This window comes from Saprolegnia parasitica (assembly GCF_000151545.1).
Source record: "Saprolegnia parasitica CBS 223.65 unplaced genomic scaffold supercont2.4, whole genome shotgun sequence".
NCBI lineage: Eukaryota > Oomycota > Saprolegniomycetes > Saprolegniales > Saprolegniaceae > Saprolegnia > Saprolegnia parasitica.
Window position 1 is genome coordinate 549,237 of NW_012156398.1, and position 17,880 is coordinate 567,116.

At 59.1% G+C, this 17,880-nt stretch overlaps 8 protein-coding genes across 8 annotated transcripts; 3 read left to right on the forward strand and 5 right to left on the reverse strand.

The window, feature by feature from the left end:
• Positions 1-186: 186 nt before the first annotated feature.
• SPRG_19304 (hypothetical protein) lies at positions 187-1,063 on the reverse strand (the record flags this gene model as incomplete). The annotated part of the gene is made up of 3 exons (XM_012340326.1): positions 187-210; positions 266-316; positions 386-1,063. The coding sequence occupies 3 exons, from the start codon at positions 1,061-1,063 to the stop codon at positions 187-189; spliced, it is 753 nt and encodes a 250-aa protein (XP_012195716.1).
• An 879-nt stretch (positions 1,064-1,942) lies between these two features.
• Positions 1,943-3,603, forward strand: SPRG_19305 (hypothetical protein; the record flags this gene model as incomplete). The annotated part of the gene is made up of 6 exons (XM_012340327.1): positions 1,943-2,164; positions 2,216-2,256; positions 2,310-2,563; positions 2,615-2,793; positions 2,841-3,131; positions 3,178-3,603. 6 exons carry the CDS (start codon positions 1,943-1,945, stop codon positions 3,601-3,603), a joined length of 1,413 nt encoding a protein of 470 aa, XP_012195717.1.
• Positions 3,604-4,403: 800 nt separating this feature from the next.
• On the reverse strand, positions 4,404-5,396 carry SPRG_19306 (hypothetical protein; the record flags this gene model as incomplete). Its single annotated transcript, XM_012340328.1, has 1 exon — positions 4,404-5,396. One exon carries the CDS (start codon positions 5,394-5,396, stop codon positions 4,404-4,406), a length of 993 nt encoding a protein of 330 aa, XP_012195718.1.
• Positions 5,397-6,532: 1,136 nt separating this feature from the next.
• On the reverse strand, positions 6,533-7,652 carry SPRG_19307 (hypothetical protein; the record flags this gene model as incomplete). The annotated part of the gene is made up of 4 exons (XM_012340329.1): positions 6,533-6,814; positions 6,908-7,032; positions 7,089-7,388; positions 7,436-7,652. The coding sequence occupies 4 exons, from the start codon at positions 7,650-7,652 to the stop codon at positions 6,533-6,535; spliced, it is 924 nt and encodes a 307-aa protein (XP_012195719.1).
• A 1,278-nt stretch (positions 7,653-8,930) lies between these two features.
• On the reverse strand, positions 8,931-12,984 carry SPRG_19308 (hypothetical protein; the record flags this gene model as incomplete). Its single annotated transcript, XM_012340330.1, has 19 exons — positions 8,931-9,143; positions 9,206-9,496; positions 9,547-9,579; positions 9,628-9,783; positions 9,834-10,147; positions 10,194-10,593; positions 10,646-10,789; positions 10,838-10,946; positions 10,990-11,120; positions 11,184-11,456; positions 11,505-11,648; positions 11,693-11,794; positions 11,837-12,220; positions 12,273-12,330; positions 12,378-12,451; positions 12,501-12,558; positions 12,606-12,715; positions 12,762-12,825; positions 12,875-12,984. The coding sequence occupies 19 exons, from the start codon at positions 12,982-12,984 to the stop codon at positions 8,931-8,933; spliced, it is 3,168 nt and encodes a 1,055-aa protein (XP_012195720.1).
• Positions 12,985-13,865: 881 nt separating this feature from the next.
• Positions 13,866-14,391, reverse strand: SPRG_22098 (hypothetical protein; the record flags this gene model as incomplete). Its single annotated transcript, XM_012340386.1, has 3 exons — positions 13,866-13,936; positions 13,995-14,085; positions 14,143-14,391. 3 exons carry the CDS (start codon positions 14,389-14,391, stop codon positions 13,866-13,868), a joined length of 411 nt encoding a protein of 136 aa, XP_012195776.1.
• A 900-nt stretch (positions 14,392-15,291) lies between these two features.
• On the forward strand, positions 15,292-16,612 carry SPRG_01622 (hypothetical protein). Its single transcript, XM_012339989.1, has one exon. It carries the CDS (start codon positions 15,316-15,318, stop codon positions 16,537-16,539), a length of 1,224 nt encoding a protein of 407 aa, XP_012195379.1. The 5' UTR covers positions 15,292-15,315; the 3' UTR covers positions 16,540-16,612.
• A 604-nt stretch (positions 16,613-17,216) lies between these two features.
• Positions 17,217-17,859, forward strand: SPRG_19309 (hypothetical protein; the record flags this gene model as incomplete). Its single annotated transcript, XM_012340331.1, has 3 exons — positions 17,217-17,294; positions 17,338-17,650; positions 17,705-17,859. 3 exons carry the CDS (start codon positions 17,217-17,219, stop codon positions 17,857-17,859), a joined length of 546 nt encoding a protein of 181 aa, XP_012195721.1.
• Positions 17,860-17,880: the final 21 nt, after the last annotated feature.

The following is a 17,880-nucleotide window of genomic DNA, read 5'->3' on the forward strand; positions in this document are numbered from 1 at the left end:
CCAGCTTTGTCGGCCGCGACTGCACAGTAGCGCACCGCTGGCCCAGCGCTTGGCGTTGCTTCGGCACATGTTGCGCTGCGGCAAAGTGGCGCTCCGCGATGCGTACGAGCGCCTCGTTGCCTTCGAGGCCGCCAACGGCGACGCGACCACAGTAGCATAGTCCCACATGTACTTAAATGTATTGCGTCAGAGTCCTTCTTTGCGCCGTTTCTAGTCGCAGAAGCAAGAGTGCGAATGCCAGAGCAAAGGTGGGTCGTCCACGTACCAGTGGTCGCGGGACGACAGCGTCGCCTCGCCGCTGCGCAAGCAAGTCGTTCTATCCGTGATATGTACAGCATGAGTGGGCCAGCGATGGTGCATTGAGATATAGGGATGAGAAAAGTACCAGGAGTCGCGACGGGACGCGGCGCAGGCTGCCTTCGTGGATGTAGGCATGCCCGAATGGGAAGAGGACGACGAAGAAGCCATCGTTGGAGCGGTACCCACGCACGAGCCCGGGACCGACCGGCGTCGAGACGGGGTCGTCGACGTAGAGGTCGTCGTGGACGTGTTGCTTGGCCAGCGTGTAGCCATGGATGGGGTCGGCCATGAACGCGCGGAGGAAGACGTTGACCTTGTTCTTGAGGACGATGCCATCGCGCGCCGATGAGACACTGGCGGCCGACGCAAGCTCGTCGCGAAAGTCGCGTGCAAAGAGGATGCGAAAGTCGCCGAGCGGCAGGAGGCGGTGCGCTTCATGGAGCAGCTGGAGGATCTCGTGCGGCCGACCGGATGGGATCAAGGCGACGGCCTCGAGAAGCTTGACCCATGTCACGTCCGGCGCTTCGTACGCAATGGTTGTTGGCTGCATGATCGAGTAGAGCACGCCTGCTCCAGCTTTGACCTGGAACGAGAGCACGTTGCGCTGGCTGTGCTTGGCGACCGCCACCTCCTTGAGCACCTGGAGCTTGGGCTCGTCCGGTGCGCGGGGCGGCGGACGCGCGGCAATGCTCTGCATCGCGCCCATCATGAGGTTCGGGTTCGGAAGCGATGCGAGATTGAAGCCGGGATGCAGGTAGTTCATCAAGGCCGGGACGCTGCCAGCGCTTGGATCTGTGGCCATTTTGTCGGGTACAAATGCTAATTTGCGGTATGGTGGGTGGATGTCGTCTATACGCCCATATAAGCGGAAGTCGTCTAGGAAATAAATGCTACGGCTTACTAGACGGCTTGGGATTGGTGCCTTTTTAGCCAATAATAAAAGGCTGCACATACATTCCCACTGTATGGATTCTCACTATGGCATGCATTCCATACCGTCAAGAAATCCAGCTGGAGACGATAACGCGCCACGAGTTGCCTCACCATGATGCCTCCTCTAGTATCGCTTCATCGCTTGACTAGAAATAAACTCGACACTTGACGAGGTATACCGGTGGTGAGACTCATAGTGTGAAAACTATCTAGTCCGGACGCACTTCAAAACGTCGATGGAGCTTGATGCGGTGATTAACCGATGTGCATCATCGTCGATGGGACCACCGCACGAGGCATAAGCGCTGTTGTCGCAGATACCGATGCATTATTGTGTGCTGGTCGATAGAGTTTTACATGATGATGGCGGCATGATGGCGTCGCTAAGCCGGTCGTGAAGGGTGGTGAAGGAAACGCCGTGACGTGTCTCGCGACCGCGGATGCTCGCCGTCCCGTTCGTCCTGCAAGTTTTGACGAAGATCGCTGCGACTGCCCGGAGTTCGAAGCGGAATTAGTAGAAGCAACGACAACGAGAGCGTAGTACCGTTGCCGACGGCAATAATTTCGACGGGCGCCTTCGGTTCCACATCCTCGGCATGGGACAGTCCATACAAACATCAAGATATACAATAAAAGATTCTGTTGCGATCTTCCGGCATTTCGTTGACGACCACGCTCCGCGCCGCAAACAGGCCTGACCGCCACCAGGATGTCAGCCACTCTTCAAGTGACCATGCTTCGCCGATCGACGACGCCTCTACGTACTTATAGCCGCGCCTTCTCCGCCGCCGCCGCCGACAAGTTCCGTGTCGTCATCGTCGGCACGGGCTGGGCTGGCTACAAGCTCCTCACGAACGGCAAGGCCCACCGCGCCGCGATCGCCGCCGCCGTCGGGAAGGACGTCGAGTTTGTCGTCGTCTCGGAGCGCAACGTACACTGCCTACCTGCATGTCTCTGTCATCATCTCAAGCGCCGTTGGTAGCATTTCTTATACACGCCGCTGCTCGCGAGTACAACCGTCGGGTACGTACAACGATCCGGACGATGGGCCTCGTAGGACGTCGTATGCGGAATAGGACGCTCGAGTTCCGCTCGATCACCGAGCCTGTGCGCGAGAACGCGTTCCGTGATGAGAAGGACTTTATCTTGGCGAGCGTGCGCGAGATCGACACGGTCGAGAAGAAGGTGTTGTGCACGAGCGTGCTCTGCGATCGCACGTACAACGTCGACTACGACATGCTCGTCGTGGCGTGCGGGTCGCGCCCGCTGACGTTTGGACTTCCCGGCGTCGACGAGCACGCCTTCTTCCTCAAGGAAATCCACCACGCACGTGCGGGATCCTCGTCCACCTTATTGCCTCTAAACGGTAGTACGTCTGTAGGCGCGATTCGGAAGCGCATTTTGGAAAACTTTGAGCTCGCGACGCAGCCCGGCGTGCCGGAGGACGTCCAGCGCCAGCTATTGCACTTTATCGTGGTCGGCGGCGGCCCCACGGGCGTCGAATTTTGCGCAGAGCTCTACGACTTTGTCGTGCAGGACCTCACGCGGCTCTATCCCCACGTACGCATCGACGCCGATGCTAGATGCCAGATGCGATCGCATTGTAGGTCACCAACCTCCTCCAAGTGTCGCTCATTGACGCCGGCAGCATCCTCTCCATGTTCAGCGAGAGCCTCCGCGACCAAGCGATGGTCAAGATCGCCAAGCGCAAGAACATGCGCATCATCAAGGCCAACTGCAAGGAAGTGCTGGCCGACGCCGTCATCCTCGACTCGGGCGATCGCATTCCGTGTGGCCTCGTCGTCTGGTCGGCCGGCGTCGGGCCCAACGTGCTCACAAAGTCCCTGCCGTGGGCGAAGTCGAAGCGGGGCAACATCCTCACCAACGACCACTGCCAGGTGCGAGAACGACCCGGTAGGATTCAAAGGCTTACCCACCGTCTAGGTGCTGGGGCTACCGTCGTCGCCATCGCACGTGAGTCCGTTTCAAGGCCTCCCCGAGGCGTCGTCAGTCTTTGCCATTGGCGACTGCGCCGAGATTCGAGACTACCCGCTGCCGGCGACAGCCCAGAAGGCGCAGGGCCAAGCCGAGTACTTGACGGCGCTTCTCAAGGGCGAGGCCCCGACGCCGTATCGATTTGAGAGTCTCGGGCTCATGGCGTATCTCGGGTCGTACGAAGGTCTCTTCCAGGCCAAAGATGTCACGATCGGCGACCGCACGGGTCCGATCGCCAAGTTTGGTGGCTGGAAAGCGTGGTTTGTCTGGCGCAGCGCGTACCTCACCAAGCTCGGTAGCTGGCGCCTGCGCATGCAAGTGCCTCTCGATTGGCTCAAGGCCATGGTCGTCGGTCGCGACGTCTCGCGCTTCTGAGCCCAAGGACCGTAGATGGCAGAATATTGTTTTGACAAGGAATTGCAGTGACATTTGACGAGGCTGTTTTAAGCACACGAGACCGAGTCGATCCTAGACGATGAGATGGTTGGTCTCTCACGCATCGAGCATACATGTAAGTGGTACCTCGACCACAAAGCACCACCACACTCGATGCCAACTGCAAAAAAAGACGTGTACAATAATGCATGTAGACAGGCTGCCATCGGTAGACAGTGCTAACGGGCCTGTTCTAATACCTCTGTCGTCAAGCATCAGGGGCTTCGGTTCCGTTGCCAGGTCCGTAGATGACGTGGAAACCTCGTCCAACGGGCAGTCGGCGGGTGGTCCGGCCACACACATGAGTCCATCCAAGATCCGATGCGGTTGGAGGAACCCTACCCCCGACGGAATGGTGCTGATGATCATGTCGTACGCGGTCCGTGACCGAGTATGCACACTAAGAACTCATCCAGTAAGATCGTTGGCATGCGAAAGCGGCGTACGCTTGGCTTGGCTTGGTCGTATGCTTGAAGCGCTTGGAGACGGCTCCAGGCCTTGGTGGCGCAGCCGTCGCTGCGCGTTTTGCCCGATGGAATATCGCAGAGGAAGGGCCCGTTGGGCCGCGGAGGTTGGAGATGTCCGTCGGGTAGAAGCCGCCGTAGTAGAAGAATAGATGAGTAGCATACACAAGGTGTACATATATTAAGACTTTCAAGTTGGATCGTCCCGAACCCTAGTCGCCCGGCGTGTCGCAGCGAAGAATCGTACATGCAGTCCACAGGTGTTTCTAGGTTAAATTACGCCGACGCGCGGCGGCCCGAGTAGGCACTCCCGCTCCACGACGGCGAGCCGACCGACGACTTGAGGTAGCACCAGTCGCCGTTGACCGTGTAGCCGGCGCAGTTGGCGACGCCGTTGCAATGGTTGCAGCACTGGCCCGAGCGCTCGCCGGCGTTGCCCCAGACCTGCTTGCGCTCAATGTCATTACCATAAAAGTCCGTGTTCCACTGCGTCGCGGCGCACTTGCCGTTGCCGCTCATGATGCCGCCAATCACGCCGTTGCTCCAATACTTGTTGGCGAGCGCGTTCTTCAAGTAGCAAAAGTCGCCGCTCACCGCAAAGCCGACGCACTGACCGTTGGCCTTGCAGCCGCTGCCACACGCGCTGGCCTTGGCGTTGGCATCGCCCCAGACCTGGAAGCGGCCAATGTCGTTCCCGTAGAAGTCCGTGTTGTCGACCTTCTGGAAGCTCGTGCTCGGGTTGCCGCCGCTGCCGCCCTCGGGGCAGAACGTGACCGTAAACTTGGTGTTCATCGGGCACGCGTGCGTCTTGGTGTTGTCGGCCGGGAACAAGTAGGCGTCGGCGGAATCGGGCGCCGTGACGCGGAGCTCGCGGCACGAGCCACTGCCGGCGTTCGTCGTGGGCGTCACGTACACAGGCACGTTGAAGCCCTTCTTGCCCGTGACCTGCTTGCAGTTCTCGTAGCTGTTGCAGTTGCCGGGCATGGGCGGGATGTTGCTCACGTCGTACCACACAAAGTTCATGCCGTTGCTGTTGATGGTCGAGTACTCGATGAGGTTGACATCGTCAGCGCTCGTGTGCTTGAAGATGCCTTGCTGGCCGGCGCCAATGTACTGCGTGCACGTGTTGGCGGCGCCCGGCGCGATGTCGCAGACGAAGCGGCCGAACGCTGCCTTCAAGTTGATCGTGTACGAGCACTTGTTGGTGAAGGTCATCTCAAAGCCCGAGACGGCGGCGGCGGCGAGCGCGAGGGTCGAGAGGCGCAGCATGGTGGTGGCGACGAGCGATTTTGAGTTGTGGCGAGCAAGGCCGCAGTGATAGGAACGCCACGTGGTGCGATGGCGCCAACGCAAATGTCCCACTCTTCGCCCGTGACGACTGGCCCGCCTTGGGTGCAAGGGCCTTGCCTGGGACGCGCAAATAGCAGCTTGGAACGCGGAACGCGTGTGCATCGAACGCGATTGGGTGTCCTGCGCTGTGCGGATGTGCCACGGCCCGTGGAGTCGGTCGTCCAGATCTCGCCGCGGCCTTCCATATCGAACGAGGTGGATATGGATGTCAGCGCTGATGATGGCGGCCAGGCTGATGGCGGCCAGGCCAAGTGTACGTACGTCTCTCCGCCATCGCGATCCAAGCCTTTACCGTTGTCAATGGAAAGTAGGAGGATCAGGACAGGACGTGGTGTGTCCAGAGACCCCGTTCTTCGATTGTGATAGCGTCGGTCGAGCTTCGATTTGGTCAGAGGAATGACGACAGCGCCATTTTGCTACTCGTTGACATGGCGCCGATCGACTTGTGCACCGAGATTGTACGCGATGGGGATTCTAGCTTCGTACAGTGTACTAGCCATGGACACGGAGGAGCTCATGAGCCTGCTCAAGGCGACATGGCGGCTCGAACGCGAGCAGATAATTGTACAGCACGGACTGAGCTGGACCAGCAACGGAATGTATTTGGCTCGGTCTCGCCGCAACGGCGCACTCGCTGCCTCGTGCATATCAACGCCGCAAGATTGTCCACGCTCGTTTGTGCTACAGTGTAGGAGGTCGGGGGTGCTACTCACACGGTCGCAAATCTCGGCAACTCAGATGATGAGTGCGCGCCATGATGCTTCCGATCTTTGGCCGCCACTCTGATGCTAGCTGCCGCCGTTGTGAGAGTAAAGATGGAGCGGAAAGGGAGCTCCTTCTTGAGTGGGCCAGGAGATCGTCTGCTGCAAGGTGCTTACGCCGAGCCGTCGCCGGGGTGTGGCTCTTCTCTTCCACTGCGACGTGGAGGTGATAGATGTCTGAGACGACGAGCGATCGAGCTGAGCGATCGGTGCACCAAGGTAATACTTGAGCAAAGTGGTTGATAGTGTTATAATTTGGTGTCTATAGTGCGTGTTCTGGACGAAGCGCGTGAATTACGTCGACTTCTTGGACGCGGGGATGCACTGGGAGAAGTGCTCGTCCTTGGTCCAGCACTCGTCGCGCGCTTGGCACTTGGTGATGCCAGTGTAACCCTTCCCGCCGCACTGGGCCCACGTCGCAAGCTCGCCTTCCTTGGGCGGCAGCGGGTGGCAGAGCGAGAACCACTCGTTCACGCCTTGGCACGCGTAGCCGTCCGTGCACGTCGACGAGCCAGAGTAGCCCTTGCCGCCGCACTGCTGCCACGGCCCCACCTGGCCGTCCGGAATCACGTCGGGCTGCACGTCCGGGTTGTTGGCGGTGCATCGGGAGACGCCGTCGGTGCGTCAGGCGCTCCGGTGGGCGCGGCAGAGCTGGGCGACGGAGCATACGTCGGTGCATTCGAGCTCGGCGACGGTGCTTGCGTAGGAGCTTGGGTAGGAGCCTGGGTGGGAGCCTGGGTAGGCGCCTGCGTGGGAGCCTGCGTGGGAGCTTGCGTGGGAGCTTGCGTGGGGGCCTGCGTGGGGGCAGACGTGGGCTGCACGCTGGGCGACGGCGCCGGGCCAGGGTTACCGCCGGGACAGAACGTCACATCAAAGACTTCGTCGATCTTGCAGTCGGCCATCTTGCCGTCGTCGGACGGGAAGAGGTAAGCGACAGGCGAGTCGGGCGATGTGACGACGAGGTCGCGGCAGTTTTTGCCGTTGTTGTGGACCGTCGGGCGGATGCTCATGGGCACGTTGTAGCCCTTCTTGCCCGTGAAGGCCTTGCAGTCAGCGTAGCTCATGCAGTTGCCAGGGCCCGGCGGGATGTTGCTGACGTCGTACCACACGTTGTTGAAGCCAGGCGTGTTGGTCAGCGAGTACTCGAGCACTACACCAACTCATGAGCCACGTATCCAACCACATTCAATGACGTACAATTGACGTCGTTGGCCGCCGTGTGCTTGAACAGGCCGTGCGAGCCCAAGGTCGCGCCGCAGTTGTTGTTGCGCGTTTCGCCCGACGGGATATCGCACACAAAGACGCTGCCGCCGGCGTGGAGGTTGATCGTGTAGTCGCACTTGTTGGTGAAGCGGAACTCGGCGGCGAGGGCGGCCGACGCGAGGAGGCTAGCCGTGGCGATCGAGAGCTTCATGGGCACAAGGCAAGTCGCAGAATGAGCATCTACGTTCTATGAATAGTATACGTGGCGTCTCTGCCAAGCTGGCACAGCGGAAATTGCAGCACTTCCGCGCCATTTAATTCGGGTCGAGGTCGCCTTGCCGTATAGAAACAACAAGGTATTTTTATCCCGACGCACAAATCGACTCGATCCCCCGACGAGAGGCATGTCGCAGACGTTCGAATTCACGACCAGGAAACGACTCCACATACAAAAACCAAGTGATTGCTGAATTGAGATGTCGACAGCGCCATGTGGTATACAGGACGTCCTGGAGGCCGTACGTTTGGTCGTCGACGAATCAGGTCGTGGGACAGCAATCGGAGCCAATCAACGACGAGTAGATGGCAGGCAGTAGCCAATCGTAGGATCGAGAACAGATCGGCGCAATAGATCCTCCAGGGGTCGAATGGCAGCGTCCATAGCATGGCGTGTACGATTTTGTATGGAGCTCAGTATGCGATGTCACGACCAAGATGCACCACGTGGATTCGCCGATTTGGCGCCAAGCAGCCATTATGACTTAGCGTGCGTGGATGTAATTGCTAGTGCATGGGTTCCTGGTAAGCTGCTCGGGCTAGTGTATAGGTGCGATTAGTGTAGGCCGTCCCCATACAGCGCAGCGTTTAGATCACGGAGATCTCATTATCGCGCGTGCCTACAGTCTACTACTGTACCTGTATCCCTCGATCTATATTCTAGTATGCTACGCCACCAGTTCTCGTCCACGAGAGATGGCGCTGTTGTGCTATAGTACATCCGAGGGTGCTTTGGCACGGTTGTCTGGCAAGGCGTGCGTTATATAAGCGCGGCCTGAGCTGAGAAGCCATCGGTGGTGTAATGATCCCATATTGCGGTTGGCGTCATCGTCGTCGTCGCTGGCTGCGTCGCACGCTCTACAGAAACTCGACATAGGGCGACCCACCGGCAAGTACCGTGTCCTTGGATTCTAGCGCGCGAGATGGCTGTCTATGTTTGCACGCAGTGTCATTTTGATCTCGCCACCAACGACTCGTACACTGTAGCGAGGTCGACCGATGCCGAGACAACGAGGACTCTTGTTCGTTGTGGATCACAGCGATGGATACCGCCACCGCATAGTACTATTACGCAGATGGTTTGTTGCTGCAGTAACATTGCGGGCAAGGCGGATGCCACACCCGCAGATGCTATTAGCGAACCGGACTACCCTAAACCTCGACAGCGTCGATTCAAACCCGCACATTATATCGCATTCGTATTCATATCGACTTAGTTCAATTGCGCAATGTTGGCTTCCATGTCGAGGTCGCGGACGGTGAGTGAGTAGGGCGGCGCCGCACTCGCCAAGAGCGACTGCGCGTGGTCGAGGTCGAGCACGGTCTTGCCGCCCACTTGGAGCAGCACAAACCCCTTGTGCACGAGCCCACTGCGTTCGGCAGGCCCGAACCCTGGAATAAACTTCTTCACAAACACACTGCCGTCCTATTAACATCACCCAGCATATCATCGCGTCGCAGACAGGCAAGAGTGTCGAGTGGACGTACCCGGTCCGAGCCAAAGAGGATGCCCATGGGCCCGTGGGCAAACTGCACGCTCGTCACCTTCTTGTCGGCTTTCCGTCCAAACGCCACGTCAAAGGGCGGCGCGTCCATCGCTTCCTTCAAGAGCGTCATGATACGGTCGTACGGGAGCTTGGCGACCGCCCGTCCGTTGATCGAGACCAGCGTGTCGCCTTCCGCCACTTGCTTGGAGTTGCGTGCCATGGACGGCAGTCTTGTGAACCCCGACACGATCACGTGGTCCCCGCGACTGTCGAGCTCGACGAGCGGCGGCCACTCGGTGAGCGTCACAATGCCGTCGGGACTTGTCGAAAAAGCAGCGTCACAGGCCGCGGCAGCGTCTTGAGATGCTCCATGACCTACACCGTTCTGTCTGCGTTCTTGGGTACAAACAAGGGAATGGCAACCTCGCTGAACTCCTTGTCGCGGCAGTCCCAGCCGTTGGCTTTGAGCAGCAGGTTGCCCGGGCGAATCTGGCCGCTGAGCTCGCCTGCACCCATGGCCTTTGTCTCGTCTTTCGTGCGATCCGGAATAAAACCCGCAACGATCACACCGAGCGGCGCCTACGTCCAACGACATGAGACGTATACACGGGCGATATATGCACCAGTACCAGCGGCCGTGCGCGCAGCTTGAGGCCAAACGATCCTGGGCCAAACTCGACATCGTACGTCCGGAGCTTGCGGCGTGGCGCCACTTGGGCAAAGGCGTCGTCGGGCGAGGGGGATGCGAACCGCAAAAGCATCGGCGCCGGCAGCGTCGTCAGGAGCGTCCGAACTTCGCTCGCCGTGAGTTTGGCGCACGAGAGGCCGTTGATACCAACGAGCGTCGAGTGCAGCGGCACGCTCAGCAGCGCGTCGCGGTCGGTCGTCGACGCGGTCGGCGGGACGGTGACGCTGGTGACCGTGGCCATGCGGGTCCGTATACCTACGCACGCCGTTGGAGCCGTCGATACATTGCATTGCGCTCGTACGCTTGGTGAGGACCAGCGGGACGTTGGTCATGTTGAACGCAATGTCGTCTTCGTGCGGCAGTGGCGGTGGCAGCGGCTTGGCCCCGCGCCACGCACTCGCCAATGGCAGTTCGTCGACGGTCACGTGCAGCACTTGGAGCAAAAGCGGCCAGTAGCTTTTGATGTGCTTGTTGAGGGCACTCACGAGCGTCACGACGTGCTCGATAAGGCTCGCTTCGAGCGTTGACGCAATGTAATCGCGAATGAGCTCCTTGAAGAGCGACGCGAGCACGTTGTAGACGGCTGAGAACCAGCTGCCTTGCACCGTGAGTTTGAGCTCTTCCTTGATCTCAATCTCAATCGACGAGACGGCCAACGTCGGTTCGTACTCGCCCGTCTCTATCGAGAGCACCTTCTCCGCCTACACATCGTGCGTGCATCGTTTGGCGATTCTGAAACTCAAAACAGCGTACGCGAAAGCCAAGCGAAATGCACCCGCCGTTGACGGACGCGTCGGCCACGCCGCCACCGTTGAGATACGGAAAGTACTTTTGCGCAAAGGTCCATTGGAGGCCAGGAATCAGTGACGAGATGCGAGACGCGCGCATTTTCAGCACCTACGCATTGCGCCGTTGACATCGTTTATTGCATGGCGTTCCGCGTACTTCGTCGTCGGAGGCCGTGCCGAGCTTGACAACGACCTTCTCCTTCGGCACGTGAAAGTTGGAGAGGTCGAGGACCGAGATCGAGTAGTCGATCTCGTCTTTCGTGCCGCTGCAGAGCACATCAGACAATATTGCAGAAACCGCAAACGTACACGATGGGCGGCACTTCGATCGTTGGTAGCACCGACATGAGGAAATCCAAGCAGTGGTCCTTGACCTGGTCGACGAACGCTTGCCGCGCGGCCCGATCCACCGCGAGGTTGCGCCCCCACTTGGCGAGGTCCTAGCATCCACATGTGGAGGCCAATGATCCACACGACGATATATGGATGGCGTCGTATATTACATCCACGCGCACGTTGGCAACGGCCTGCGTGACCTTGTCGCGGATCGCATCAGGGTCGTCCGAGACATGGGCGAGCTCCTTGGCCTTTTCGAGCAGCTTCTGGCCCTGCTTGCTTTTTTGAAGCCGCGCCAAGAGGTCTTCGCCGTCTTCCAAGAGACCCGCCGCTTTTTTTGACACGTTGGGCAAAAGCTCTTCGACTTGCGCGAGCAACTCGAGCGGGTCCAGCGTCGCCATGTCCCCCGAGACGCGCTGGACAAAGGCCGTCGCTCGCGTCTAGCATGCATGAGGGAATACGTCCGAGGCAATGTCGACGACATGTACTTGAAGACCGCGCGGCGACAGCGTGCCTTCGAGATTGTCCAGAAGCGTGTTGGGCTCGAGGAGCTCGAGGCGCCGCCGCTGCTGTTCGACGCGCGTCTGGAGCAGTCCCTTGAAATGTTCAATGAGCGCACGGCCGTCGTCGCTCTAGAGCCGCTCAGATTCGCATGGAAAACGATGAAAAAAATCACCGAGGCGCTGGCTTGGAGCTGCTTGTTGAGCTCTTCGGCGACGCGGCGCATCTCGATGCTGTTGCCAATGCCTTGCAGAATCTTCTTGGAGTGGTCCGTGAGCTACCAGCACGGTCAGATTCAATGGAAGCAAGGACGTCGTACGGCGGCCAGCTCGGCGTTGCTCGTCATCTGGCCTTCGATGCGGTGCTTGACGAGCTCCGAGAGCTTGGTGAGTTTCTCGAGCTCGCGCTCGCCCGCCGCTCGGACGCGCCCGGCAGCGTCTTGGATCTCGGGGTTCACACACGACGCCAACGCCTCCGAGTACTCGCGGCCGTACGTAAACGTGGTCGAAATCGACGTGAGCGCGCCCGCGTTCTTCTCGCAGTACGCGCGCAGCGTCAAGTACGCGTTCTCTCCCGCGGCGCTGATCGCCTCGGCCTGCTCCATCGAGACACGACCGTTGAACTCGGCGAGGACCTGCGCGGCGCTAAAGGGCTTGGGAATCTTCTCGAGCAAGCGCAAGTCGAGGGCTGCCACATCGGCTGCCTACGCATCCGGAATCTGATGATGCGAGTCGAGGGGAGCAGACGAAGGCGACTTGAATGTAGGCGGTCGCGTTCGAGTCGAGCTGAACAACATAGCTGTCGCTGGCCGCGCTACCAATGTCCCATGAGGTATACAATCGCACAAGCAAGAACGCTACCGGTAAGCAACGACCGTGCCAAGGCCAAACTGCGTCTGGCACCGCGTTCGGCACGCCAAGCGCAGGTCCGCTGCCTATGGATCGCCACAGTGGTGAGGCCGCGCGATCCTCCGAGCGAGCTACGGCAAAGGTCGCAGTCGTTCCGTCCTCCAAGGCCACGTCGTAGCTCTTATCAGCGACGCTACATAGCCGATATAAGCGAATGACAGCTATGCATGCGTATGGTACCGGTACTGCAGAATGCTTCCGCGGGCGCCTGACGAGCGCGTCTCGATGTGGACGCCATGCGGCATCTCGTTGCCCGACAGCGTCGGCAGGCGTGGCATCATCCAGCACGTCTAGACGACAGCATATAACCATTCGACGTCTCATCGAGCCTCGTACCTGCGCGTATAAGAGGCCACCGCGCTTAAGCGCAACGACGTAGACGTGGCGGCCTGGCGCATGTCTATTGCCACAAGGTATGGAGACGCGGGTGGCCGCATGCCGTAGCCTACGTGAGCTTGCGCTGGAAGGTGCCATCGCCGAACGGTGTCTTGACCAAGTCGCCTTCCGTGAAGCGCATGAGCCGCGTGAGGACTGGCGGCAGCAGCGGCGTCGCCGTCATTGTCTTGGAGCAAGAACAACTTTATCGAAGGTCGTGGGAAACCATGTTTCCCACGCGTGAAACCCACACATTCGCACACCGGATCGCGTGAAATTCACATGTGAAAAATGTGAAAGATACATGAGGAATACACACGTGAAAAAGAAGGGTGCCACATACATGTGAAAATCGCGTGTGAAATGGTGCTGGTGCGTATCCGGATGCGTTGAAACGCTGACGGGTGCCATGCCACCGCCGCCGACCGCCCGCGTCCCGATCGCGAGCTACGCCCAGCTGCTGCTCATCTCCGTGGGCGCGCTCATTGCCGTCATCGTCACCTGTCCGTTTGTGGCTATCTACCGCCTCCTGACGTGCTACTACTGCCGCCACCCCGACGGACAACGCGCGACCAAGTCGGCCTGCGCATGCTGCTATACGCGCTCTCGCCCGGCAGCGATCCACGTATGCAGCGATGATGCGTCTGTGCCGAGCAGCTGCCAGACTTCCACGACTATACTGTCCACCAAGGCCCATGAACAAGCTTAAGAACAACATTAGAACCATGCATTCTATGTTACGAGTGCAACGCCGTTCCTTCCAATCCGATCGGTGCCTCATGAACTGCCGAGAGGCGGAGCGCAGACGAGGATACACTCTTGAGCACATCGGTGTCTATGGCGGGATCCATCGTTGCGTCGCTTGATATGTGTTCCGCGTCATTGGCTTGGGATGGAAGCGCGGGTTGCTTGGGCTGGTTGCGTTCTGCCATGTGCAAGCGATCGCATCGTTGTTGCAGCAAGAGTGTACCTGCGTTGGGTTGTGCTTGGGCTGCGACCTTGATGGCTTTTAGTCCTGCTTGAATCGACCCATACTGGTATGGCAGCCGCGTCTCTGGGGTCCGATCAACGGCACCGTCTGCCACTTGTTGACGCGAGGAGGATGATGTTGCTCGCGTCTCGGTTCGGCACGGGCCCTTCATGGCCTCGATCACAGGACGCTGTGTCGCTGCCTTGGCTTCAGCAAGCCTCTACAAGCGTCCGTGGGTCCGATGGCGGAATAGGCGGCGCATCTCACAAGCTTGAGCACGTCGACCTTGACGTGGACACGGTCGAGCTCGTCGCACTGCGTAGTACGACGGTAATGATGAGCGAACACAGCATACCCGTATTGGTGACCAACCTGACAATCCATGTAGGCTGTGAGCGTGGACGACAGGTTGGTGAGGTTGGATGTGACAAGCGCCAGCGCTTCCTGGAGGCTGGCGACGCCCTCCTTCGTCTGGCTTGAGTGGACGGCCTTGGCGCCGTCGAACGAGGCTTCGTAGAACGCAGCGAGACCGCTCGTGTACTTGGCGCACTCGGCCATTGCGGCTAACGCCGACGGCAGCGCGTCGGCCTCCATCTCGTCGAGGTCGCGTCGGGTCGCCATGCCTGCGAAAATGCGATCTTTCCTCGCAACTGATTGGGTGAAATGCCACCTGGTTTTGACCAATCCACGTGCGGTATCCAGAAGGGCCATGGATACTCTAGTTGAAGTGGTCTTACAGATGGCCTCTGCGCCCCAACCTCGTCCGCAATGCTCGGCCGCGACCTCTGCCACGGTCCAAAGCTTAACACAGGAACGCCGCTTCGTTGTGCTTGCGCTTGCACATACTTGGCGGTGCGTTGTGCGTGACGACGCGATGAATGGCTGCCAGTGGCGACACGAGCACACAGCCACGCAGCGGGGCGTCCGGTGTCTTGACACCTGGCTTCAACGGACTGGGCGCGAAATCTGCATGTTTGCGGATGCCATGGCCGCTTGAGTGGCTCCGAGGCGTCTCGAAGAACGCCGTGGATGTGCACCGACGATTGAGCCTGAACATGTGCGCGCGGCGGTGCTTCAAGTTGCATCGCTCGTACGGTGGGGTATACGTATGCCACCGAGTAGCCAGCGAAGGTTGCATGGCGCTCGTGGCATCACTTCTTCCTCGCTTACCGTTTGTATTCCAACGATCTCGCACCCGTATCCGGCGAGAACGCAACGCTTCACCGCTTCTTTCATCGGACTAATAGTCGTTCGCATGCTCCGTCCAGTCGAGGTATCATGCACGCCTCGGATCGACGCTGCCAGGTGGTCGCAGCTGGTGGTGGCGGCCATCGCATGCGAATTTGCGGCTCAGCTCGTTTACGTACACCGGGGCGCGGTGGTCGATCAAATTTATTTCCATTTGCCACCAAACCAACCTAGGGTTTGTATACGCTTTTGATGCTCTGTATAAAAAAAGTGTTGCATCATCGCGGGGCATGTCGCATTCACGGTCATCACGTGGGATCCCAAGCTTGTCATTGTTGAATTGGCGCCGACGACACCATGACCGAGATCCACATTGCGACGCCGACGGCGGCCCAGCGCGAGCGGCTCCTTGTGAACGTTCTCTTCTCACTCATTGGCATCGGATACCTCTTCCCGTTCTCGGCGCTGACGCAGCCCGTCGACTACTGGAGCCATCTCTTCCCCGACTTCAACATCGAGTTCCTCATCACGTGCACCTTCATGTACACCAACCTGCTCATGCTCGGTCTCCTCGTCTCGTTTGGCTCGTCGCCGTGGATCACGGGCCGCGTCGTCGGCGGGTTCGCGGGCCAGCTCATCGTGCTCGTCTTCGTGCCGGCGTCGTACCATTTCCTCACGACCGAGAACGCCAACATGTGGGCCGTCCTTGGCGCGACCGCGTTTGCCGCCATCGTCACGGCCTTCCTCGACAGCTGCGTCATCTCGCTCGCCAACCACTACCCGATGTACGCCCAGGAAAGCCTCCAGTTTGGCATTGGCCTTAGCACGCTCATTGGCAGCGTGTACCGGGACCTGACCAAGGTCATCTTTCCTGCGGACGCCATCGTGCTCTCGAGTGGCGTCTACTTTTACACGGGCGCTGTCACGGTTGCGCTCTGCATCGTTGCGTACTTTACTCTGCTCACGCTGCCCATCTCGAAGCGCTGCTTGACGACCAAGTCGCTCGTCGAGCAATCACCGCTGCTTGCAGAGTCGGGTGTCCAGACGCTTCTCTCGGTCGAGGCGCCGGCGCCGAACCGCTGGGCCGTCTTGCGCAAGTGCATCTACAACCAGATCCAGGTCGCACTCGTCTTTACGTGCTCGCTCGCGCTTTGGCCGCCGCTCGTGACGGAGCTCAAGAGCTACAACTTCCCCGAGCTCCAAGCGTCCGGGTGGTGGCCGCTCTTGCTGCTGACGCTCTTCTCGGTCTTTGACTGCATCGGCCGCTTCCTCATCTCGTTCCGCTGTGGCTTGACCAAGGACAACATCTGGCGCATGGTCGCGATCCGGTTCCTCATGATCCCGTGCATCCTCGTCTCGGTCAAGGGCCTCTACTTCACGCACGACGCCTTCTCGATCGTCTTTGTCTTGTACCTTGGCTTCACGAACGGCTACATTGGGTCGCTCGCAATCATTTTTGTCAACGACTGCGTCGAGCCGCAAGAGAAGGCGGTCGCGGGCAGCTTCACGGGCTTCTTCCTCAACTTCGGTCTCGTCCTCGGCTCGACGATTGGTCTCGGTCTCTCGCACCTCATCGCATAAACCTAGTACTACGATACTGCGCATGGGATTAATAATCAATGAGAGCATGGACCAATGTCTCTTGAACACTGCATTTCTGCTGCGACCTCGTACTCGTCCAGAAGGCTCGAGTACGTGCGCGTCGTACAGACTGCCGTGGTCAACGAGTGTTGGTGGTGGTGGTCTACGTTGCGCAGGCCACACGAGAAGACTCTTTAGTCTCCAAGTGGCGTGCATGCGTTCTTGCGAAGTAAGCTTAGAATGACCACTCGCACCACCTTCGCTTCGATACAGTTGGCTCGCAACTCTGCAAGCCAACACAGTACAGTCCATGCTGGTGGGCTGTAATACCAAGCAGCGTCGCATCGACGCGTCTGGTGCTTCGCCAGTATTTCAGGGCCAAGGACATCGTCCTTATCTTGACTTGATACTGACTGCTGCATGGGTGCGGTACTTGGAACGACTTCAATCTACTACTAGTAGTGGTTGCAGCCAAGGGTCCATCTTCCAATATTGAATTATGTCTCGTGCTGCAGCCCACCGAGCATCGACCAATTGGGCTAGCGCGAAAAGCCTGTGTGCTTGTACAATTGTAGCCTCTTTGAGCAAAGACGTTGGGATGCTGGTTGTATTTCAGCCAATCATGTCGCTGCCTTGTGTCGCGGGGCTGGCGGATTGGCCATTTCCAAAGATTTGCCATGAGCAGCAAGTTCGTCCGCTCGTACAAGGAGAAGGAGGCGCTCAACCAGTACTGGTACTCGCCAGCGACGATCGAGGTCCATGACGACCGTCCTGCAGATGGCTCATGGGGCGTCTTAGGTCCTCGCGGCCGACATTGTGGCGCAGCGCCCGGCGGCCGTCGCCTTCCTCTCGACGCCGTCGCTCTACTACGCCGTCGAGGAGCTGCGCCCGGCGAGCGAGCTCGCGCTCTTTGACTACGACGACGCCCTTCCGCGCGTGCTCCATTATGACTATAACGCGCCGACGACGTTCACCAAGGATGGCCTCCAAGGCCATTTTGACATGGTCGTGATCGACCCGCCCTTCATCACCGAGCACGTGTGGACCAAGTACGCCGAGACAGCGACGCATCTCCTCGCGCCAGGCGGCAAGATCCTTCTCACGACCATCGGTACGCCATTTCAAACGACATTTAGAGCAACGGCGATGGGTGATGGACATGTAGCGGAGAATGAAGCCATGATCCAGCGCCTCTTGGGTTGCCGCCTCCGCCGGTTTCGACCGAGCATCCCCCACCTCGTGTACCAGTACGGTCTCTACAGCAATTACGAGTCATCGGCGCTCGATGCGCCTAATCCCGAGGTCCCCGACGATGATTAATGCAAGCCAACATGTATTGCG